Source organism: Oryx dammah, unplaced genomic scaffold (genome assembly GCF_014754425.2).
Source record: "Oryx dammah isolate SB20612 unplaced genomic scaffold, SCBI_Odam_1.1 HiC_scaffold_3, whole genome shotgun sequence".
Lineage (NCBI taxonomy): Eukaryota > Metazoa > Chordata > Mammalia > Artiodactyla > Bovidae > Oryx > Oryx dammah.
In genome coordinates, this window is record NW_024070187.1 from 68,422,943 (window position 1) to 68,448,522 (window position 25,580).

General features: G+C 43.3%; 1 protein-coding gene across 5 annotated transcripts in view; it reads right to left on the bottom strand.

Annotated features, from left to right (window-relative positions):
• The window catches only part of LNX1 (ligand of numb-protein X 1), a 195,652-nt gene that overhangs the window by 40,082 nt on the left and 129,990 nt on the right, over window positions 1-25,580 (bottom strand). For all 5 annotated transcript variants that reach the window (XM_040238199.1, XM_040238196.1, XM_040238195.1 and 2 more), the window contains 2 exons: window positions 1,283-1,521; window positions 644-796 (listed from right to left, as the gene is read on the bottom strand). In XM_040238199.1, the coding sequence (XP_040094133.1) occupies window positions 644-796; window positions 1,283-1,521 (392 nt within the window). The remainder of the gene's footprint in view (window positions 1-643; window positions 797-1,282; window positions 1,522-25,580) is intronic.

Below are 25,580 nucleotides of genomic sequence, written 5' to 3' on the forward strand. Positions count from 1 at the left end.
TTCCAAGTTCAGAAGGGGCAAACTAAGTAATTGCCTGGTACCTCATTTTCCTCATCTATAAAACAGGGATGATAATTGTAGCTCCCTCACAGAGTTGTTGAGGAGTACATGAATTAATACATAGAAAACCCTCAGAATCACACATCACACAAGGTGGTGATAAGAATATTCATGTGGCATTTCCTATGTGCTGGCATTGTTCTAATTGCTCTTCACTTAACTATATTATTCTTTATATACACTAAGCTAAGACCTGAAGGTAAGGGTTCCAAAATCTTTTCCCTCAGTCTATGTAAAAAGAGAACAATAGGGACTTTCCTAATGGTCCAGTTGTTGGGAATCTGCCTTCCAATGCAAGGGATATGGGTTTGAGCCCTGGTTCGGGAACTAAGATCCATGCCAAACTAGAGAAGCCGGTGAGCCGAAACAAGCACCCAATGTAGCCAGAAAAAAAAAAAAGGTGGGGGGAAAGTAATTTTTGCCTTTGGTTACTTATATAAGAAGTAGGGTAATCAAGGTAAAAAATATTTATGCCCTTAGGAAGAGAGGTGTCGTAGAAAGTGAGAGCTAGTCCTGTTGTCATCACCCCCGGCGTCATTCTGGAAGCCCAGGCCATGCCCAGCCTCATGGGGAAGCAACTTACCATCAAGGACAGTGTTGTTTTCAGAATCCTCTCGTCCCTGGTCAGCTTGGCTGACAACGGTACTTCCACTCTTTGTCCTTCGGAGAACACTCAAGGCTCGGTTTATTTTTTTAAAGGATCTGCTTCTGATGGTGGATCGCTCAAAGGGCCGTGCTGAAGACAAGAGAGAAAAAGGTCTTTTTAATGGACACGGCTGGCAAGATACACAACAGAACGCAACGGTGATTACTTCGAGGTGGCAGGATGATACAATTTGCTTATCTGTATTCTCAGTTTTCTACAATGAAATATGGACGGTTTATTTAAAATCTGCTTGTCTTTTTTTCCTAGGCTGGATGGACTATAACAGCACTTTTCTCGAGTTTCCTGGGCAGGAAGGTATGGACGCTGCGGGAGTGATGAATCACTAGGTCTAACTTCAACTCCTTTCACCAAGTCAGATTACACACGTTTCTAATGATCTCAAGTCCTCGTGGTTTCATTTCACTTTGGAGAACTGGATGTTGGGTTGTGGCCAAAACTACCAGAACAATTTCCTCTTAAACAAAACATTTCTAGGACTTTCCACAGTGACCGTTTCACAGAGGGCAGTCCCAAGGCAGAAGAGCCCATTCCCGGACAACCACCCATTTGACTCACCCCTTGTTCGGTTGCTCCGGCCAGAGTCCAGGGGGCTATTTGGCTGACCATCCTCTGCTGTGGACACGTAGGCAGGGTTGTCTAGGCCAGGCTCATCTGTCATTAAGGAGACGGTGGGAACTGTGGAAATCTCTGGGGACAGTGCTGTTGCTGTGAGGCTGGTGCTGCCATCTGGACAGCCATCCTGAGAGCGCCTCTTCCTGTCTTTAGTGAGGCCGTAGTGGGAGGCACCTTTGCAGCTGTAACAAAGCCAGAAGGAGGTCAGAGAAAGCTTTGCACATCGCTCAGCTGGGCCTCTTCCAGTGCACGTGCTTGCTGCCCTCGGAAATTGATTTGCTCGCCCCTGGTTCCCCTCTCTTTTCACATGGAGGTAAGTCAATATACACTTGCCAATCAAACAAACGAATGACTTGAGAGAACAGCTTTTAAAATTCGTTTATTGCATTTTATTAAAACACTCTCTATCCTGGTGCCTGAAATGCAAACTGTGAGAGTTGTCATGGGGTCACAAAGACTAGGGCTTGAGGCTGGCTATCTTCAACTATTTGGACATGGTAATTCTTTCTTTCTGGTGTTTATCTTGACCATGAAAGCCCTTAGTCACCCTCTCAGTCCTTTCTTTCGGGTTTAGTTTCCCAAACCACTGAACATAAATACAAAACTCCTCCCAGATTCCATATTTAACTGTCCATGGAAATAGAATCGCCCGCATTACAAAGCCACAGGAGTTTGCTCAGCACCATGGTTCTCTAGAGGCCGGCTTGCTGGCTTCCAGTCCCCTGCCTTGGGGCTGGTCTCAGAGTGGCCAGGACCTCTGAGGGACTGGAGACTGGGGGCTCCCATGCACTAAAAACGTGCCTGTCTCCTAACATTGGGAGTGTAAAACGACATTCACAGTCTTTAAAAAAATAGGTCTATATCCATTCACCCTCCACGTTAAAGAGCAAGCCTAAGAGTCGGGAGACCAAGGTTTGAATTTATCTAAGTCCACATTTTTGCTGTGAATGCCCTTCCATTGTCACTAGGCAAGTCATCTGAGCTCTTAGGTAGGTTTCGATCAGAAAATGCTGATGATTTCACTTTCATTGTTGTGAGGATGTAGCCACAGACAGCCACACCAGCTTCCCAGCGGTTATGAGGGCAGAAACTGAATGGGCGAGTCCCTTTAAGAAGTGACTATTTGCATATAATGGATGTTAATTTCTAAATTATTTTCACCAACTCATTACAGAAAACTGGATATGGTTGAGCTATTTTAGATAACACTTTGAGAACCTATTTGGAGTGATGTTTCTGAATAGAATCAAAAGCAGCCTGCAGTTGATACGCCCATGACTGATACGGCCTGAGAGAGCCATAGAGCTGGTGGATAGAAGGGCCTCTGTCTGGATGGAAATCTTTGCTCTGAAATTTACCTAGCTGTATCATCTGGGAAAATTTTGTTAACGTGGTTAAACTTTCTAATCTGCACATACATCTTGGGTTGCTGTGAAGTCTGCTAGATATTAGGTCTTGGCAAGAGTTTAGTATCTTGCCAGATATATGGAAAATTCTCAACAGATTGTAGCCACTTCCATAATTGAACCATCTAAGTTGCCTGTTACATCACATTAACTTCTTTGAGATTAGAGTGCATGGGGGATGGATGGGGTCCCAAAACTTCAGTTGCCAAGCCGCAGTCATGACGCAAATGCCCTTGTCCAAGCATGGCAAACATGGTAAAAGGTGCCCAGCCTGTCCCTTCCATTGAGTTGCATCTACTCTTGGTACTAGGCCAAGTTTAAATGCTGTTCATTGTCTTAGAAAAGATTACATTACAATTAAGCATTGAAACGAAAAGTAACTGTATAAATAGAAACTCTCAAAAACAGAGCAGTGTCATGTAAATTTGACATTGGCGAAGTAAATATTTGTCATTAGAAGGACAGCAGTTTCCGATTTTCTTATGAAGAGACAAGCAGACGCTTTATTTGCTTAGAGAGATACCACCAAGGAGATGAAAAGTGGTGTCACATTTTGTGATTGAAATTATCCAAAAGAATGGGACTCTTTCATGCCAAACAATACAACTAGAGGGCAGGAGAGGTCTGAATGGAATTTGTCTGAATGGATTTTGAAGTCTGATCTAACCAACTCATGTATTGCAAGGATATCTTTAACAGTGTTTTGCAATGATTTAACCAGTGACAGTTTTTAAAATTTTCTTGTTGGTTCATAAAACATGATGCTTCTTATAATCAATGATGATGATTTTATGTGGTTTTAATATTAGTCGAAAAGGACTGATTATACAACCCTACCTACATCTTTATCTTATAGAAGATGAAATGGGACTCTAGCTTCTCATACTAGTCTTTCTCTCCCTGAAAGAGTATAAGCTTCTTGCTTGAACTGGTGAGATTTTACTGTTCTGATGAGCTACTTTGGCTTTGAATCATTCTGCTTAAAAATAGCAAAGTGGTTGATATGAGAAGCTCAAAAATTGGAAGAAACATTGTGTGATGGAAAAAATAAAAGCCAGCATGCAGTTGAGCAGCTCCAAAGTCATAAACACATGAGTGGAACACTTCTCTGTAAGCCAGCAGTCTCAGACTAGCGACACATGGGAAGGAAGTTCCTAGGCTATTTTGTTGGACTAGAAACAGTCTTTCTTTTCTTGGGGCAGCCATGCTTTTCACCATGTGCCCTGCCAGAGCAGGAAATGAATCTTCCAATTGGACAAATGACCGGCAAAGGCACAAGCCATGGCCTTCTGAGGGGATGGACCACGTCCCAGGGGAAAAAAGTAGCATCTTGTTCTGCTGCCACATCTGTGAGAAGGAGTAAGGTATTTAAAGATCTCTGAATGCCAAGCCTATGCCATTAAGAAACCATTTCTGTTTCAGATCCTTGGGGTTCCAAAGACACATTTTAGTCCAGGAAAGGAAAACATCATAAAATGGCTAAGATCACTCCCCTCTGGCCTCGTACCTCAGCTATCCTTACAATAGCCAGGGAGGGTAGATTTAAACATTCAGACTCATAAGCTTTGTGTGAAAAAGGTTCTGCTAAAGTGACTAATACTTGGTAATGTTGCTTGTTTCAGCTTCTTGGATGAGCTTGAATCTAAGGCACAGCGTGATCTATGAAGGTAGCAGCTTGTACTTACTAATTATCTCTTTCGTGTTGACTGATCCTGGGGCCTCTTGATTTACAGGCACAAGTGAGGGGAGGAGGGGGAAAGAGCTGATTAGCCTTGGCCAATACAAGAACATATGCTGAACCCTGGGTTGTGTTCAAAGCAAACAGGATATTTATTCTCCCTTTAGTTATCCTGAGTACTCTCAGGTGGTGATGGGTGACAGCCATGAACTTGAAGGATGAACACAAGGAACGTGGTAAACCATTTTTCAACCACTTTGGATATGCCATCTGTTAAAGTAGCTCTGAAGATCAGTTTTGTTAATAACAGAGTTGAGATCCTGAGCTCCTGTATCAAAGTGAGCGGAGGCAAATCTGTCTTAATATAAAAATGCTGACACTGGGGGCATGTGCCATGGAATTTTTGTCTTTTCTGCAAGGGAGAGGCGAAAGTAAGAAGAGAAAATGAACCTCTTCTTGCAAAAATTCCTGAGTCCGTGAGTTCACTGCTAATGGGGGTTGACTGCAAGCAGGTTGGACCTCTGGTGTACTTTACAGAGGTTCTGATGGGATCAGAGCTCAGCACAAGTTGGTTTGCAGGGGAGGACTCCTTTCTGATGATAGAATAAGAGGTCCTTGAGAAATCAAGCCTCAATACACTCATTATAACAGTCTGGGTAACTATACCACCTCTCTTTGATGCTTCAACTTCCCTCACATTCTTTCTCAGTTCACTTCTGAATTAGGTAAACACTGAATCTGCCCTCAAATTGAGTTCATTAATTGCTCAGTCTGCTCTTACTTTAAACCAGGGCTCGCAAACTCATACGCTAATCAGGCCAGGGGGTGGGGGGAGAGGGGGGAGGTGGTTGCGGTGATCAGTGCTATTCCATTTGAAAAGTGCAACAGGCAGCCCTACAGACCTCCTGAGTGTTGCCTCAAGAACAATTAGAGCAATTAGTCAAGAAATGAAAGTTGCCAGATTGGAAAGGAAAAGGGGAACTGTCACTGTTTGCAATGCCATATTATATATAGAAACCTTCAAAGACTCAAAAAAAAAAAAAAAAAAAACCTCACTACAATTTTCCTGAATGAATTCAGCAAAGTTGCAGGATATAAAGTCAACACAGAAATGTTTGTTGCATTTCTATACAAAATCAACACAGAAATATTTGTTGCATTTCTATACATTAACAAAGAACTATCAGAAAAGGAATTTTTTAAAAAATCCCACTTACAATTGCATGAAAAATATCTAGGGATTTGACCAAGGAAGCAAAAGATCTGTACACTGAAAACTGTAAGACATTGATAAAAGAAATTAAGATGACACAAATAAATGGAAAGATATTGTGTGCTCATGGATTGGAAAATATTGTTAAAATGTCCATGCTACACAAATCAATCTACAGATTCAGTGTAATTCTTATCAAAATTCCAATGGTGTTTTTCACAGTAATAAAACAAACATTCCTAGAATTTGTGTAGAACCACAAAAGATCTCAAATAGACAAAGCAATCTTTAGAATGAAGAGCAAAGTTGGAGGCATCATGCTCCTTGAAATCAATTTATATTACAAAGCTATAATAGTCAAAATAGTATGATATTGGCAAAAAACCCAGATGTAGATTGCTGGAACAGAATAGAGAGTCAAGAAATAAACCCACACACAGATGGTCAATTAATTTATGACAAAGGAGTAAAGGCTATATGATGGGGAAGGGACAGTCTCTTTGGTGAAAGAATGAAACTGGACCCCTATCTTACGCTACACACCAAAGTTAACTCAAATGGGTTACAGACAAATGTATGAACTGATATCATAAACCTCCTAAAAGAAAACAGATGATAAGCTCTTTGATATTGGTCTTGGAGATGATTGTTTGAATCTGAGACTAAAAGCAGAAAAAGCAAAAATAAACAGATAAACTAAAAAGATTTTCCACAACAAAGTAAACCATCAACAAAATAAGACAACTACTAAATGGAAAAAAATATTTGCAAATGATATCTCATAAGAAATTAACATCCAAAATATAACAAGAATCTACACAGCTCAATAGCAAAAAAAAAAAAAAAAAACCCAAAATATTTAAAAAACAGGAAGATCTGAAGAGACATTTTTCCACACAAGACACACAGGTGACCGATAGGTACATGAAAAGATGCTCCACATCACTCTCTTGTCAGGGAAATGCAAATTGAAATCACAATGACATATCACCTCACACCTGTTAAGGCACCTAAAGATACAAGAGATTACAAATGTTGGTGAAGATGTGGAGGAAAGGGAAGCTGTGTGCACTGCTGGTAGGAACATAAATTGGTACAGCCACTATGGAGCACAGTATAGAGGCTCTTCAAAATGTTAAAAATAGACTGCCATATGATCCAGGATTTCTACTTGGTATTTATTTGAAGAAACTGAAAATGCTAGCTGGAAAAGATATATGCACCCCATGTTTATTGCAGAATTATTTATAGTAGTCAAGGCTATATGGAAACAACCTAAGTGCCCTCTGAAGGATAAATAATTGTGTGTGTGTGTGTATATATATACAGGGCTTCCCTAGTGGCTCAGACAGTCAAGAATACACTTGCAATGTGGGAGACCTGGGTTTGATCCCTGAGTTGGGAAGATCCCCTGGAGAAGGGAAATGCTACCCACTCCAGTATTCTGGCCTAGAGAATCCCTGTGGACAGAGGAGCCTGGTGGGCTACAGTAATTGTGTATATATATTAAAATGGAATATTATTCAGCCATAAAAAAGAATGAGATCTTGCCATTTGCAAAACATGGATGGACCTTAAAGGCATTATGCTAACTGAGATAAACCAGATAGAAAGACAAGTATTGTCTGATCTCACTTATATGTGGAATCTTAAAAACAAAACTAAGCGCATACAGATTGGTGATTGACAGAGTCAACCAGAGGGAGTGGGAGATGGGGGAGGGAATTCGATGAAGACAGTCAAAATGTCCAAACTTCTTGCTGTAACTAAGTACTTGGGAGGTAATGTGCAACATGGTGAACACGATTAACACTGTTGTATGTTATATATGAAAAGTCCTTAAGAGAGTAAATCCTAAGAATTTTCATCAGGAAATTGTTTTTTCCATTTCTTTAATTTTATATCTATATGAGAAGATAGATGTTCAGTAAAGTTTGTGGTCATTTCATGATGTATGTTAAGTCAAATCATTATGTTGCATGCCTTAAACTTACACAGTGCTATATATCAGTTGCATCTTCATAAAACTGGAAGAAAAACGTAAGAGTGGTCCAGTGTTATTAGAGCAAACAATATGGAAGCCTAAATCCCAGTTTTTAATGTGAAATCTCTTCATTGTTAAAAGTTGGCAACAAATTCAAAACTTTTCAGACCATTTTCTGGGCCAAAAAAAACACACATCTGTAGGCCAGATCTATCTCAAGGGATGACAAATTCCAGCCTCTGGGAATTAAAAAAAAAAAACACAAAACGTGCCAATGTGTGTAAGTCAGACCCATTTCTCTTTCAGTCCTCCGGAAGTAACTTAACACTCCTCTCACTCTCCCGCTGAGTTTTCTCCCTCCATCCCTCCCTCCCTCCCCACTTTTGTGGGGATGTATGCATGTGCAAGCACAGAGAACATGGCCTCAGATGGGGCTTCCCTTTCAACATTTACCCCAGCCCCATTTCTGATCCCAATCAGAGAAGGGGATATTCCCAACTGTCTTCCATTCATGGGAGAGCTTGTCATGTGCCGGAAGTTACAACATCATGCAAAAGTGACACATTCAACTCAAATGGATGAATTCTTTCTTTCAGGCCAAGAGAATCGAGATTAGGGAGCTCTAGAGGGAAGCGAGGTTCCCTGCTAACAGCTGGGTCATAGGCTCAGCTGCTCTACTGAACAGGATGAACTCAAGCTTTATTCAAAGTGGGGTCCTTGGGGCCAGGTTGAGAGCCCATTGCAGGAGGACATGATTGCTGTCAGAGACCCACAGCCTCTCCTTGGTGTCCTTGGACAAGGTGCCTGGGAGATGGGCCACTGGCAGCCTCAAGGAATCCACCCACACTGCCCCAGCTCAGAGAGAGTTTGGGTCAGGATGCTGGTGACCCAGAGGCTGAGGATGGGCCTTGCTCATGTGTCTGGTTCCCAACTCCATTGCCAGGGCCCCCATCCTGGCCCTTCTGACACCTCCAGGGCTTTTCAACACATTCCAGCCTATCTTCCTGCTCCCAGTCTTGTCCCTCCTCCCCATCATCCAATCCATCCTAAACACAACCACACCAACACAATTTCTTTTCTCAAAAACTTCCCATGGAAGTATTTCCTACTGCTTACAGGATCAAGTCCTGGCTCCGCAGGTTGAAGTATTTACCCAGGGCCATCTCTGAGCCTTGGATTTAGAAAAGGCAGAGGAACCAGAGCTCAAATTGCCAACATCCACTGGATCATGGAAAAAGCAAGAGAGTTCCAGAAAAACATCTACTTCTGCTTTATTGACCATGCCAAAGCCTTTGACTGTGTGGATCACAACAAACTGTGGAAAATTCTTCAAGAGATGGGAATACCAGACCACCTGACCTGCCTCTTGAGAAATCTGTATGCAGGTCAGGAAGCAACAGTTAGAACTGGACATGGAACAACAGACTGGTTCCAAATTGGGAAAGGAGTACATCAAGGCTGTATATTGTCACCCTGCTTATTTAACTTATATGTAGAGTACATCATGAGAAACGCTGGGCTGGAAGAAGCACAAGCTGGTATCAAGATTGCTGGGAGAAATATCAATAACCTCAGATATGCAGATGACACCACCCTTATGGCAGAAAGTGAAGAAGAACTAAAGGGCCCCTTGATGAAAGTGAAAGAGGAGAGTGAAAAAGTTGGCTTAAAACTCCACATTCAGAAAACTAAGATCATGGCATCTGGTCCCATCACTTCATGGCAAATAGATGGGGAAACAATGGAAACAGTGATAGACTTTAACTTTGGGGGCTTCAAAATCACTGAAGATGGTGACTGCAGCCACAAAATTAAAAGATGTTTGCTTCTTGGAAGAAAAGTTATGACCAACCTAGACAGCATATTAAAAATCAGAGACATTACTTTGCCAACAAAGGTCCATCTAGTCAAAGCTATGGTAGTCAAGTATGGGTGTGAGAGTTGGACTATAAAGAAAGCTGAGCATCAAAGAATTGATGCTTTTGAACTGTGGTGTTGGAGAAGACTCTTGAAAGTCCCTTGGACTGCAAGGAGTTCCAACCAGTCTATCCTAAAGGAAATCAGTCCTGAATATTCATTGAAGCTGAAACTCCAATATTTTGGCCACCTGATGCGAAGAACTGACTTGTTTGAAAAGACCCTGGTGCAGGGAAAGATTGAGGGCAGGAGGAGAAGGGGACGACAGAGGATGAGATGGTTGGATGGCATCACTGACTCAAAGCACATCAGTTTGAGTAAGCTCCAGGAGTTGGTGATGGATAGGAAAGCCTGGTGTGCTGCAGTCCATGGGGTTGCAAAGAGTCAGACATGCCTGAGTGCCTGAACTGAACTGATCTCTGAGCCGTGTTGATCATGGCCTCATGATAGGGTCTGGCAATCCAGGAAGGGGCTGGGAAGAGCTAACATATACTGGACTACTGTGTACTGTGCGTTACATTTCACAAATGTGGTCTTGCTGCTGCTGCTGCTAAGTTGCTTCAGTCGTGTCCAACTCTGTGGGACCCCAAAGATGGCAGCCCACCAGGCTCCCCCGTCCCTGGGATTCTCCAGGCAAGAACACTGGAGTGGGTTGCCATTTCCTTCTCCAATGCATGGAAGTGAAAAGTGAAAGCAAAGTCGCTCAGTCATGTCCGACTCTGTGCGACCCCGTGGACTGCAGCCTACCAGGCTACTCTGCCCATGGGATTTTCCAGGCAAGAGTACTGGAATGGGGTGCCATTGCCTTCTCTGAAATGTGGTCTTAGGCTCAGCTAAAACCTTGTTAAACCCTCCCAGTGGCTCTAGCTGTCAAGTCAGTTAAACCACCTCCACTCTGCAGATGAGGATATGAAAACTTGGATAAAGCTTTCTTCCCTTCTAGCTGTCAGAGTGAAGCTGGGGCTTGTATCCAAGTTGTGGGGTCCATGCTTTCTCCCCTCCTGTGGCCTGCCCTCCGGCCTGGAGCTCACCCTACACTCCAGACTCCTGAAGTGCAGTCAGATTCCTGACTGCTCATGTCACATTTTCACTCTCAATAGGCATCTGAAACCTAACACATCCAAATGCCCCAACCCTCCCTGCCAAACCAGCTCTTCCCACCTCTTCTGTTTTACCTTACATCCTTCTCAGACCCGAAACTCCCGAGTCAGCCCTGATTCCTTTCTTTTTTTCAACCCTACAGATATAATCAAGTCAGATTTATCCAGAGTCCAAATGCTTTTCATCACTTCTACCACCACGGCCCTAGTCTGTGCTGCCATCATCAAAGCCTGGATTATTACAACAGGCTCCTGAGAGGTCTTTCTACTTCTACACTCATTCCCCTCCCCTGTTTATTTTCAACAGAGCAGCAGTGTCATCCCTTTAAAACAGCTCTCCATGTCACTAAAACACAAGGCCCTCAGAATAGCCCAGTGGGCCCTGTATGCTCTCTGGGTTACTTTCGTCCTCATCTCCATCTCCTGCTCATCCGGCCTCCTGTTGGTTCTCACCCTTGCCCAGCATGCTCCTGCCTCCTGGACCTTGCATTTCTGCTCCTGCTCTCTGTCTGGAACACGTGCCCCAGATTCCCGCCTGGTCTGCTCCTTCAGCCCCGTTGGGTCTGTGATTGAAGCCCACCTTCCCTGAGCACCCTTTTTCAAGCAGCAGCTTTTTTCCTGGAACATTCTAACCCTTCTTATTTTTCTTCCCTACTTCTCTCTTCTCTGCTTATTTTGGAGTAAAAGTTCCAAAGTTGGGGAGAGAAGGAGTTTAGTTCCATCGAAGGCAATGGCAACCCACTCCAGTGTTCTTGCCTGGAGAATCCCAGGGACGGGGGCAGCCTGGTGGGCTGCCATCTGTGGGGTTGCATAGAGTCAGACACGACTGAAGCGACTTAGCAGCAGCAACCACCAGTTGAACCAAACTTTGAAAACTCTATCCCTCTAGGATCAAAGGGGCTTCATCATATCGGTTCTTGAGAAAGAGTGAGCTCAGGGATTCCCATGTCCCTCATGGCTGACAGTCCAGACACACCAGCTCTGTGTCAGCTTCCTGGTCAGCTTTGGGCACGTCTGCTCCATGGAGCCAGAAGGGAATGGAGGGAAGAACAAAGCCTTGCCCACCTGGTGACTTTCAGAGAGTCCACGTGGTCAGTAGATTTCCTCAGGCAGGCACTTGGCAAACATGTGTTGAATTAGACTGAAGTCTCCCTTTGGGTGTTCTATTGAAATTACCCGACTGGGGATTGATGATCCACCCACACGGTCCTGCTAACATGTAATTGTGGTTGGTTGTGATGCCTCTGCCAGGCTGCCTTTTCCCCTCAGCAAACTCATGATTTCCCTGCGCTCTAATGCGAGATGAGAAGTGGGAAGGAAGAGGAAAAAGTGAGATTTTCAACATTCTTTCTTTTTCACATACTTCCCTGCTAACTCTAATAAGATTATATTGGACCTGGGTTTTAGAACCATTCTGTACATAGGAGGAATAAACAGTTGCCATATACCTTCTTTTGGTGGATTATGCTGCTACAATGGGATGAGTGACTTTGAATACTGATACTTCATGTTTTCACTCAGTGGGCACTTATGGAGGACCTCCTGAAAAAGAGGGTGGAGTGATGTGGAAAAAGCTCAGGCTTTCACGTTTAAAACATCTGGGTATGAATCCTAGGTCTGCACCACCAGCTCTGTGACTGTGGACAAGTTCCGTGACTCCTTTCAGCCTTTCCCAGATGTTGGTAAAAAATTTGCCTACAATGAGAGACCCAGGTTTGAAGGCTGGGTCGGGAAGATCCTCTGGAGAAGGGAATGGCAACCTACTCCAGTATTCTTGCCTGGAGAATCCCATGGAAAGATGAGCCTGTTGGGCTACAGTCCATGGGGTTGCAAAGAGTCAGACACAACTTTCACTTTTCACTTTCACAACTTTTCACAGCGACTAACACTTTCACTTTTCACTTTCCCAGATGTAAAATGGGCTCAGTGTTTATTTATAGTAAGATTTACAGATCCATACCAAGCCCCTAATAGCACCTGGAATATACTAGCAACTCAATAAGCAGTAATCAGCATGATTATTGTATGTCAAACATAATGTTAGGTCCTATGGTTGCAAAGAAACATATTATACAGTATATGCCTGCGAGGAGACTGGTATGAAAACAGAAAACTGCCAGGTTATCAGAGAGAGATGGAGGTATGAGCCAAGTGTTAGAAGAACTCAGAGAAAGGGGCCACTCACTCTCTGCAGGTAGCTCATTATCAAGGGGTAATCAGGGCAGGTGTCCCAGAAGAGGTGATATCTGAGCTGAGTCTAGGAAAGCGAGTGACATAGTTCTGGCAGACTAGGTGTGAATGCCACGTTGAAAGACACCAAGGATGCGAGTGCATGGCAGGATTACTGTGTTTGGTGCTGATCTTATCCCTTGAGACACTGATGGAGAGAAACACAACTGAAGCGAGGCCAAAGAGGAAGACACATGCTGGCGGTGGGGTTGGGGAGAAAGCCCAGGGTACTTGACTACTCGTTTGTGGCCATCTCTGGAGTTTGGCAGGGCTAAAGCCATGCCTGTGGGTGCAGGAGACTAGGGCATTGAGAAGTCTGATGCCAACACAGAAGAGGGATGAAGGTGACAATGGAAGGCTCAAAGTCACCCCCTCACAGAGGCTCCCTTCCCCTCTGTTTGAAGTGGATCTTCTCTCCCCCCCAGCACCCGCTTTCAATTCCCAGCACTTAACATCTTTGGAAATGATTTTGTATGTTTACTTGCTTCCCTTTTAAATCACCGTCTCCCCCCAAAAGTAAGAGTCCAGCATGTCTTGCTTACCACTAAATCCTCAACACACCACACAGCGCTCAGAGAGACATGGGGTCAGCCGTGTGTCAGAACAGTCTGAGAGATTCTGGGAACAGCTATGTTTCTTACTCCCTTTATCAGATGCTTTCTGCTTATACTTTCAATTATGTTGACCTAGATATGTTTTTTATTGATTTTATGGAGGTACAATTGACATATTATAATAAGTTTCAGGTACACAACATAAGGATTTGATATTTTTATATTGTAAAATCATCACCACAATAAGTCTACCTAGCGTGCATAGTTTAATTTTTTTCTCTTTTGATGAGCACTTTAAAGGTCTACTGGGTGCATCCTCAGTTGTGTCTGACTCTTTGAGACTCTATGGACTGTAGCCCGCTAAATCCCTCAGTTCATGGGATTCTCCAGGCAAGAATACTGGAGTGGGTTGCCATTTTCTCCTGCAGGGGATCTTCCTGACCTAGGGATCAAACAAGGGTCTCCTACATTGCAGGCAGATTCTTTACCACTAGGGCCACCTGGGAAGCCCCTAAGATCTATTGGGTTGGCCAAAAAGTTAATTTGCGTTTTTCCATACATTCTTACAGAAAAATGCAAACAAACTTTTTGGCCAATCCAATACTTTCTTAGCAACTTTCAAATATGCAAGGAAGATTATATATACCATTCTGTATACTACATCCTCATGACTTATTTTATAACTTTGAAGTTTGTAGCTTTTGACACAGTTCACCCATTTTGCCTAGCCTTTACCCCCTGCCTCTGGCAACCGCCGATTGATTCTCCATATTGAGTCTTGTTTTTGCTTTTTGAGTTTCCACACATAGACTCATATGATATGTCTTTCTCTGACTTATTTCTCTAAGCATAATACCCTATGCTATATATTTTTCAGCTCCTAGTATTAGACGCTTTCTGTTTACAGTTTTAATCATGCTGACCCAGATATGTTTCCATTATTGCAGGCTGCCTTCTTTTTTTTGGAGGAAGACAGGCTGTGTTTTTAAAATATGTGATAATATTTAATAACTTTTAAAATGCAAGACACTGGAAATCTTTATTATATTTAGGATAAAAATAAACACATCAGTCATCTTCTAAATTAGACCCACCTGGGATCCCTGAGAACACTCTCTAACAGAACCCACCCTTGCTAATTAAGTCCTGATCACTTGGAAAAGACTCAAGTAACAATAATATAACTTCTATTAATATGACTCCTCTAGTTTTTCAGCAGATAGATCCTAAGCACTGCAACTTTTTTGGGCATTTTCTGAGTTTGATTGGATAATTCTGTATTTCACTCATTATACCTGCAGCTTTTAAACTAATCTCTGGTTTAAGGATATTAGGTAAAGTCGTTCTTTGTTTGGATTACTTTTTCTCCTCTAGGTTAAAATGCATGTTCCCTGGGATTGAATTACATGGTCACTCATGAATCTACCAGAAACCATACATAGAAAAGTCATTAGCACTGGTGTGTACTCATGGGTGAAACCAACATCGGTTAATAAGTGAAGGAGATCATCAGCTGGACAAGCCTACCATCTGGGAGTTGCCTTAGACCCTGGATATGAACTTGAGCCTGAAAGGCCCTCACCCCATGGGACCAAGGGATTTCTTAACATCACCACCGACCACACACTTCTTCCTCTCATTAGCTTCTTTCTTCTGCCTCCAAACCACAGGGGAGAACATCCCCAGTGATCCCAACCACCCTTGCCTCCCTTGTTAATGAATCCCAGGAAGGGAGATTTAAAACAAACTGGAGAGTGCCTTGGAAGCACAGGCCAAGATTTGGGCAACTGGAACCCCCATCTCCTGGGCCTGGTGAGGTGAGGTGAGGGGCAGGATGCTCTTAAAGAGAAATTGGCTCCACAAACAAATGGTCTAATGACAATGAAGCCAGCATACGTGACTCAGTTTACCAAAGACGCTGATGTGTTCCTGTGAGACTGATGACCTGGTGTTGTGCACGCATGAGAAACAGCTGGCCCTTCTCTGCACAGTGTCTATTTTTATTTAGGCAGGGAAAGGCAGATATTCTTTTACCTAATGTTAAAGGCTCTTTTTCTATGTTTTCTGTTAGTCTGCAGGATTAGGTCTGTCAGCCAACCTGTGACTTCATCTTTTTATCCTTCAAATCTCAACTCATATATTAATAATAATTTAGAATTATGGCCAACACTTACAGTACACTTATATGGACTAAGCACTATTATGCATAATATGCTTTATGCATATTAATTCATTGGCTTTTGCATCATCCCAGTTAGCCACTTTGCTAATAAGCAACTAAGGCACAGAGAGGTTAAATAACTTTCCCAAGGTCACACAGCAGGCAAGTGGAGGGGCTAGGATCTGAACCCAAAGCAGACAGGATTTTAGTTGAGGTGTGCACCTCATGATTGTAACATGCCATGAACTTTGGTGGCTGACAGTTTGGAGGGGACTGCAATGTAGGAGGCAGGGAAAAGGCAAGAAACATGAGAAGGTCCTTTATAACGGTATACTCTGTACTGCAGCTACTGTTTGCTGCCAGCTATGGTGTGGCTGCCATAAGAAATACAAACGGCATGAGCTGGAAGGGTGGCCTGCTCTAATCAAGTTGGCATCTTCAGGCCTGCAGGTGACAGACATGAGCGGCAAGCTTCGAGCTGCCTGCACCTCCATTTCTGCCCTGTCAGCAGGACCGTTTGTCAGTGGAGCTCACGTGGTGGGTTGCTGGTAGAGTGAGGCAACTGCAGCGGTCCCCATGTGCCCTCAGGCTCACTGTCTTCCTGCTCTCCTTCCTCTCCAAACATAACATAATTATCTGAGAACAGGTTCCACTTCAAACTTCTTAAGAGGCAGTGGCTTAAAACAATCTGGGCCGGGTGAGTGGGTAACTTGTGATTTATTTATTCTTCCTCTAGAGGGAGCTCTTTAGTCCAGGCATTTAGATACTCAAATACACATTTGTGGTGGAAAACAACTTATCAGGGGGAAAGAGGCAGACATCTCCATCCCATACCGGCAAGGACCGCATCATCTCCCGCCCTATTAATAACAAGTCATATCAGTAACCACCTGAGCTGTCACTTGTTCCAAGCTTGGTCTTTATCACCAGACACAGAAATGGGGCTTAGGCTAGCAAACACTGCCCCAGCAGGCTTATATTATCCCCATTTTACTGACGGGGAAAGCGAGGCTTAGAGAAGTTACGTAGTTTATCCAAAATGACACAGCACTAAGGCAAAGGAGCTGAAAGTTGAACATAGCTCTGTCTGGGATTTTGTTGCTGATTTAAACAATGTGTAATGGGCTTCCCAAATGACACTACTGGTAAGGAACCTGCCTGCCAGTGCAGGAGACATGAGACACAGGTTCGATCTCTGGGTTGGGAAGATCCCCTGGAGGAGAGCATGGCAACCCACTTCAGTATTCTTGCCTGGAATCCCCATGGACAGAGGAGCCTGGTGGGCTGCAGCCCATAGGGTCGCAGAGTTGGACATGACTGAAGTGACTTAGCATGAGCACACAATCATCAAGTTATCTTAGTCCTTAATGTGGGTCAGGTGCTTTGAAGCACTTTCTCCTCTGTTCACTTAATCCTTACCACCACCTAATGAGGTAGATATAATTATCATGCCCACGTTGCACACGTAGAAACATAATACAGAGGTTCACTTGCCTAGGGGCACACAGTACCTACGGTGACAGGCCATCCCAGCTTGCCTTTGGACTGACTGGGTTCTTGGGATGTAGAATTTTCAGTTTTAAACCCAGGCCAGTCCCAGGCACACCAGGACAAGCTGGTCACCCGGTAAAGGGCAGAAAGAGAGTTTAAGTCAGAGTCACGACTCCAAATAACATGCTCTTTACTACGGTGTGTGTGTGTTAGTCACTCAGTCATGTCCGACTCTTTGCCACCCCTTGGACTGTAGCCTGCCAGGCTCTTCTGTCCATGGGATTCTTCAGGCAAGAAGACTGGAGTAGGTTGCCATTCCCTTCTCCAGGGGATCTTCCCAACCCAGGGATCAAACTCGGGTCTCTCGCAATGCAGGCAGACTATTTACTGTCTGAGACACCAGGGAAGCCCCTTTACTATGGTACACTATGGCCTTTTTTCCTTTTTCATATATTTTACTCCACGATTTCACAGAAGCAGAAGCGACTGAGGTGGGGGCTTTCATGGTTTCAGTACCTCCCAGTGTGTGCTCAGATGACACCCTCTTAGCAGGGCCTCCAGAAGACCACCTCCCTACACCGCTGCTTCAGTTCAGCCTCACAGCAGCCCCGACAGGTACGGAACACATGCAATTCCAGGGCTTTCCCACAACTGGAAGAATCAGCTTCACTTGTTAGTGAGGAGGACCCTGGCTGATAGCAAGGAGTGCCTGATGAATACCAGGCTGCTCCTTGGGGTAATGTCTAAGAATTCCAAAGCCCAAACCAGATGTGAAGTTGACAGTACTTAATGAGCGACGGTTGAGGGCTCAGGCACAGTCCACATGCCAGGTCAATTCCTCACAGAGATGTCACAGTGGTTTATCCATTCTGTGAGTCTCTGGCATTTTTGGGGTCATGAAGTTGTTTTCCTGGATGTTTTGGGGGAAGGGAGAGCAGACAGTTCCCGAGGCACAAATGATTGGAGTCTTCCATCAGCTTTCCATGGATTACAGTGTGTGTGTGTTGGGGCAGGGGTCATCGTTTTGGGGAGGCTAACATTTAGGTCCTTGCAATTCATGGCTCCATTTAGACTTGTCATCTTTACTTTTAAAATGCTTAAAAATGACCAAGGTTCAGCTTCTCATTTTTGGGAATTTGGGCTATGGGCCAATGGTGCTTTCTATTTCAGGATTGACTAGGAACTGTGTTTAGGGGAATGGGAAAGGGTGGGTTTCATGGTGGTGAGGTTTTCTAAATATTGGAACTGACTGCCCAGTGAGGTTTTCTGATGGGCTCTGAAAGCAGCCTAGGCTTCTAGCCACCTCGGATGAGGTTTTGAGAGCCTCAATTTCTGTGAAATCTGCACAACCCCAGGGACTGCTCAGAGGTGACGGTTTGGCATGGGGATGGGGGAGGGGTGGGAGAAGGTATCAGGACCCTCCAGTGGAAATCATTCCCAGATGCTATTTTAAAGCATCTTCTTCTTTCCTCTAAGTGCCCTCAGGGCTAACTCAAAATGCCCCAGTTTTTCCAAGCTCTTTCTGGGCTGGATGTCCAGAGCCCTCCTGGATGGACTTTACGGGACTCTCAGGTATTGAGAAAGTGGGTTCTGTCTTGCTCTGTGTTTGAGAATATGCCTTGTGAAGATACTTTGCTCTTTTGTGCCAAATCTTTTTGCCTGAAACAAAAACCCGATTTTCCCAGCCAGCTTCTGTTCGCTAAGTGAACTGCTTCCTCCTTCTCACTATATTCCCTGACTCCGGTAAGTCATATTTCATTTCCCCCAAGTTGTGTTATGCAAATGGAGGAGGGAGCACTTGCAGGAAACGCTGGCTCTTATTTCTTTTTCTCAGATAATCGAACACTTCTTTCTCCCCATCTTGCCAGCCCTGCCCTTTGGCTGCAGCTTAGCCCCATGTGTTTGGTGTGGCACAGTTAGTGCCCTTGACAAGACTTCTGCAGTCCAGTACATCTGCAAGCTGTGGCTTCTCACACACACGACTCCACCATGGGCCTCTTCCCTGGATCTGTTTGAACGGTGGCCATGCCAACTCATATTCTCCAGCGATAACGCTAATCCCACTTTCTCCACTGATGCTTTGGGGAATCGCTCTGCTCTCTGAACTCATTCCTGCCTTCCACAAAGGTCTGCTGCTGCTGCTGCTAAGTCGCTTCAGCTGTGTCCGACTCTGTGCGACCCCACAGACGGCAGCCCACCAGGCTTCCCCATCCCTGGGATTCTCCAGGCAAGAATACTGGAGTGGGTTGCCATTTCCTTCTCCAATGCAGGAAAGTGAAAAGTGAAAGTGAAGATGCTCAGTCGTGTCCGACTCTGTGCGACCCCACAGACGGCAGCCCACCAGGCTTCCCTGTCCCTGGGATTCTCCAGGCAAGAACACTGGAGTGGGTTGCCATTTCCTTCTCCAATGCATGAAAGTGAAAAGTAAAAGTGAAGCGCTCAGTCGTGTCTGACTCTGTGCGAACCCATGGACTGCAGCCAACCAGGCTCCTCTGTCCATGGGATTTTCCAGGCAAGAGTACTGGAGTGGGGTGCCATTGCCTTCTCCGCACAAAGATCTGAGTGGCTACCAAACCCAGGGGCTAGGTGTTCCTAAGGCTCTGCCCTTTACTAGCTAGTGATCTAGCACAGAAACAAGATTGGTCTGAACCACACACTCTTAGCTCCAGGACAGTATTTCACTCCATATTGACGGACACTGCTTACATCTCTTGGACTAGCTAGTAAACCCCCTAAGATCACGTCTTTTGCATCCTCCACCATGAGAACAGGATTAAGAGCATGCTGGATATTCATAAAATACTTAGTCTTATTAGAATCAAATTAAAATAGTCCCCTTTTTAAATTTCAAAAGCAATAGAGGTTCAGAGAAGAAATTTTTGAAAATGTAGAAAAAAGAAAATAAAGATCCCATAATGATGCCACAAAGAAGTCTTGCTAATCTTTATTTTTGCTAATCTGTTATTTTTATTCCTCTAATCTCTTTAAATGTATAGACACACATATCCATCTGTTTATACTTATTTTTTTCCCATAACTGGACCAAATGAGATGCACGTTTTTAAGGCATTTGAGATACATTGATAATAGTTATTTACAGCAGCAGCAGCATATCAACATGCTTGTTCCCCTACCCAGTGGTTCTTAACCTTATGAACAATAGAATCACCTGGGAAGATTTTTAAAAATCCAGCCTCTCAGGTACTTAAATGAGCATCTCTGGGGTGGGTCTACCATGCATCCATGTTTTTGTAAAGCTCTCCAGCTGATCTTAATGTGTAGCCTGGTTGAGAACCACCAGCCCAACCTTTTCCATCTCACTGATTATTTTAGTTGATTGAGTTATAGAATCTGCTTAGAACTGACTGCTCATCAGCCGGTCACTGCTGTGTGAATCCTTGAAATCATGTGTTTCTCACTGTTGATTCTGAGCAACCAGGGGTGCTGGCTTCCAGGGTACTGCTGAAGTATTTCCCTCACTCCTCCCTGAAGGCTGTGCTGGGAACCATCCGTGGAGATAGTCCGGTTTGGTGAGAACTAGGTGTGCAGTCCCTCAGGGAAGGAGGTGGGATGGGGTTTCTTTCCCTGCTATCGAATCTGGACTTGGAAAAGGATTATGACTCACCGTCATCTCCTCCATGGGAAAGTGGTCACTTAACCCTGACGTTCCACAGTGCATAGCGGGGGTGGGGGGTGGGGGTGGTCAAGGGGCTACAATGTGCTGCACAAATCAGTGTTTTATCTAAACTGCAATTCGCTGAATTCTTACAGTTTTATTTGCATGGTATAGTTAAGATATAATCGGGCCAACAACACGTCAAAGGATGGCCATTATGATCACAAAGGGTAAATTGAAAGGCCACCTCAGTAAACACAGTGATAGATTTTTATGTGAAGGTTTTTCCCATTATCCTAGATGGTTAAACCTTTTAATAGAACCTATTGGGTTCTCTTTCAGCTCTAGCTTCTATAAGCTTAAAATAATAAATCCCTATTGGGAGCTAGGCTGAGTGCTTCCTATATGACAGGCTGTCAAAGAACATGTGTTAAGTGTTGATACAAGCATATTTTAATAATTAGATTCTTGCTTCCAACAACCTATGTAGAAGTGTCACCCAATTCCTGGTTTGACAGTCTCATTTAAAATTGAAATAACTTTAACAATACCCCTAACTTTCTCATCATCCCATTTATTTCCACACTCATTTTTAAATCTCCTCAGGTGATCCCACTGTTCATCCAAGGTTAAGAAACACTGGAAGGGATGCACTGATACACTGATAGTAAAGCTATTTGCACGCCCTCTCTCCCCTACTCTCTCTTCTCACTTTCTCTCTGTCACACACACACACAGCTTATAAAATCCTTGAAGCGGGTAAATGTCTTAAGGTACCACTTACCCAGCATGTGTTCTTAATGACTTTCAACAAGCAGAGTTTAGGGTTTGCCTCCTGTTAAAGGCTCTGTCTGTACCATGACCCTTCAACAGTCGGTGTTTGGTTTTGACCCCTATGACCCTGACTGAATCCTCAACATGGCTTTAGCCCCGACTTTCTACCACTTGTGAGCTTGGAGGTGGCCTTTTTGGTTTCAATCCATTTGATTCGGTTTCCTTTTTCTTTTCTAGGAATTCAACAATCCCTAGGGAAGGGATAGCATGGAAAGGGAGTGGAAAAAGAACATAAGCGGAACCTAAATGTTGGCTGTTTGCCAACCATCTAATTTATCACTCAACTCGTTCATGACTAAAATCTATCATCAGAGAACTGCACCGAAATCAATGGGGGTCAAACAGTTTAATCTGTCCAATTATTCCAGAGGGAGTAAACAGGGCCCCAGATTTATCAGAGAAATGTGGACTTCCAAGTTGTTCAAGCAAGCTTTTACTCATCTGCCAACAGTGGGAAAAGGAGAGTGGGAAGTAAAGCTGCAGAGTATTATCGCAAACAGTGGGGGACTTACGTCTCTAAAGGAGGGAATTTTGATGCCAACAGCCTTTAGATTTGAACTCTTAGATATTTTAAAGTTTTATTTAGATGACAGGCCTTTCATCTGCTATGAGTTGTTTATCATAAGACGAAAATTGCACAGACCTCCAGCTAGATTAAATAATAGGACCTTCTAGAAATCTTCGAAGGGAAGATCAACCTAGGCATGGGTTTCTGTTCTTGACTAAGTAAAGGATAATTAGAGAGAAAGAATATTATACTCTGATTTTTGAAAATGATTACCTCAAGCTGTATAATGAGTTTAAGTATGAATATGCACATCTCATGCAAAATCAGACAGATTTTCTGATTTGTATGAGGACTTGAAAGTATAATTTTGGCCTCTTCATATGAAGACAGGCTTGGATATTGCAGAAATCACTCTGGATTAAGGTGGTCTCAGACACTCTGCCAATTGTCCTAAGATACCCTCTGGGGGCTCCATTTACACTGTCCCCTCTCCGCCTGCTTGCCTGTCAGTGACAGAGGATTTGGGTAATTACAGTAGAGGATTCTGTTAATTCAATACTGAGAACTGATCTTCAGAAGACAACTTTTTCTATTAATTGTCATCTGGTTGGTCAGCCTATTCTTAAATTGACCATCAATTGGAGTACATAAAACTGACATTTTGGATAAGTCTTTGGTCTCCCAGAAAACCAGGAGATTTACCTAACATCTGCTCTCTTAATGTTAATAGCATCAGTGTGTTTGGGGAAGATATGGTTTGATAAGAAACAGTCCAGGAGGACTTCCCTGGCAGTGGTTGAGACTGTGTTTCCACTGCAGGGGCCATAGGTTTGATCCCTGGTTGCGGAATTAAGGTCCTGCATGTCAAGCAGCAGAACCAAAAAAAGAAAAAGAAACAGTTCAATGTTTAAACTAAAGTGGGTTCTCCCCCACAGCCTCTGTTTTAAAATTATAGTCAACAAGACTTTCATTGGACCTTGACAGCTCTTTATTCATCATCTTGTTGAAATTTTGCAGTGATTTGAAGAGCTAGTGACGGAGAGTGAAGTCTCTTGTCCCAGTAATAACCCATGAGCCAGGTTGTAAGTGGCATTCTGCTGGGCAGACACTTGTTGAGCCTTTTGCTACTCTTTCATATGTGGTATTTTTCACATTTACTGGGCGGCCTATGTACTATTGGGTCTCCATTTTACAGATGGGGAAATAGAGTTAGAGAAAACTAAGTCATTCATTCAAGATCACACAAGAAGACCAAGATGATTTTCCAAGAAGACCAAGATGATTTTCCTGAAAGTCATTCAATGCTAACACCTGGCAGATGGCAGATCAAGAAAAGAAAAATGGGTCTATATGACTTCAAGTCCATTTCTTTCTACCAGTAAATGTCATCTTCAGAATGAATCCAATTCCTGGGAAGTTTATTGCATTTCTGAGGAGACTACTAGAAAGGTTTAGGGGATATAAGCACAGCTGGGCAGTTTGGATTCTGCACAAAGGTGCCCAAGTGAAGGTTTGAGGGCCAGCATCCAGCTAGTGCTCTGCTTTCCAAGTTAAGTGCCAGCAAAGAATTCACCTGCCAGGAGGAATGGGCCCTTTCTTTAAAAAAAAAAGTCTCTGTCCATTTGCTAAGGGACTGCTTTATTCTAATTTACACATGATCTAAAGGTGGTCTAGTGTGGAAGGAATCTTTGAGTGTACAGGTGAGAATTTGTGATTGATTTGGAAGCTTCCAGAAAGCTCTCATGTGTAGCACAGACAGTAGTCAGCTACATTTTGTAGGCTCTGAAGCCACAGGACCTTCATATACTTCACATGGTCTTCTTTCACTCTCATTTAAAGCTCCCAGAGCCACTTGAGGTAGGCCATGAGCACCCCTTGTTACAGATTTGAAAAACTAATTAAAAGGTCTGCCATTTGTGCAAAGTCAGAGAGTTGGTAAACCAAGAGGATAGAAACATGTCTTTTCCCACCTCCTTACTTCTATTTTTTTCAGTTCTCTGCTCTGCCCAGCTTATCTAGTTAACCACACATAATGATGCTTGGTTTCTAATCTGCAATTCCAGCTCTATTTTGATCTCAGCGAATCTCAGAAATATGTCTATCCTTTAGTCTTCAAAGCTGGCTGGCCATCACTACCATAGGGAAAAAGCTATCAGTCAGCCTGATGACTAGAAATAGGTCAAGTATTTAAGATTTCTAAAGGGTAGAGACTCAGCAGGAGGCAACCTTCAACAGAAGGGTCTTGAATCAAAAACACAGTAGTGTTGGTGCAGCCATTATGGAAAACAGCATGGAGGTTCCTCAACAAACTAGAATTACCCTATGATACAGCAACTCCACTCCTGGGCCAAAGCTATAATGTGAAATGATACATGCACCCAATGTTCATCACAGCACTCTCTACAATAGCCAAGACACGGAAGCGACCTAGATGTCCCTTGACAGAGGAATGGATAAAGACATGGATAAAGAAGATGTGGTACATATGCACAATGGAATACCACTTAGCCTGGAGAAAGAAGGGAACAATGTCATCTGCAGCAACATGGATACACCTAGAAATTATTGTGCTAAGTGAAGTAAGTCAGATAAAGACAAATACCCTATGATATAATTTATATGTAGAATCCAAAATACAACACAAATGAACGTATCTATGAAACAGAAGCCAACTCACAGACATAGTGAACAGATCTGTGGCTGACAAGTGGGAAGGGATTAGGAGTTTAGGATTAGCAGACACAAACTATTACACACATTAAATAGACTGGATAAACAATAAGATCCTATGGTATAGCACAAGGAACTATATTCAATATCCTGTGATAAGCTATGATGAAAAGAATATACATGTATAACTTTGCTCTACAGCAGAAATTAATACAGCATTGTAAACCAACTATACTTCAATTAAAAAAAAAAAAAAAAGAACCTGGTAGTGAATGCTATTATCCAGTGGCTAAAGCAGCCCCGCCCTTTCAGGGAGAGTACTGGAAGGCCAGGAAGGGGTGTGCCTGTGGGGAGGTGCTGGCAAGCTGGGTTGATAGTTAAGATAATGAGGTTCTTTGTTAGCTCAGTCACATTTTTAGGAAATATCACCTGATTGGTGTTGGCATGCACCCTGTCATGTTATAAAAACAGGCAAAGGGGGTGATATGCAAATTGGACTTTGCAAATTGTCAATATCTAATTATTCTTCAATCAAAATAATCACTTGGTTATGGGTATTCAATTAAAAAAAAATGCTGGCAATTTGTTCAGAAGCTGCCTAAAAGAAAGCATCATAGCATGTTTTGGAATGTTTTAGAAAGAAAAAAAGGTAATAAAAATTTCAGGATAACTTAAGTCACATTCAACAAGAACTTCTAATCAATGATGATATGAACAACAACAAAAAATCACTGGCCACATTCCTAAGTATTCATCCCTATGTTTTCATCAGAAATTCAGTTTGGGGAATTTATACATGTTGATGTAAAATGATGAGGACTGGTTACTATGTAAATGAAACAGATCAGCTACTTCTGAACTTTTCCCATAATCCGAAATT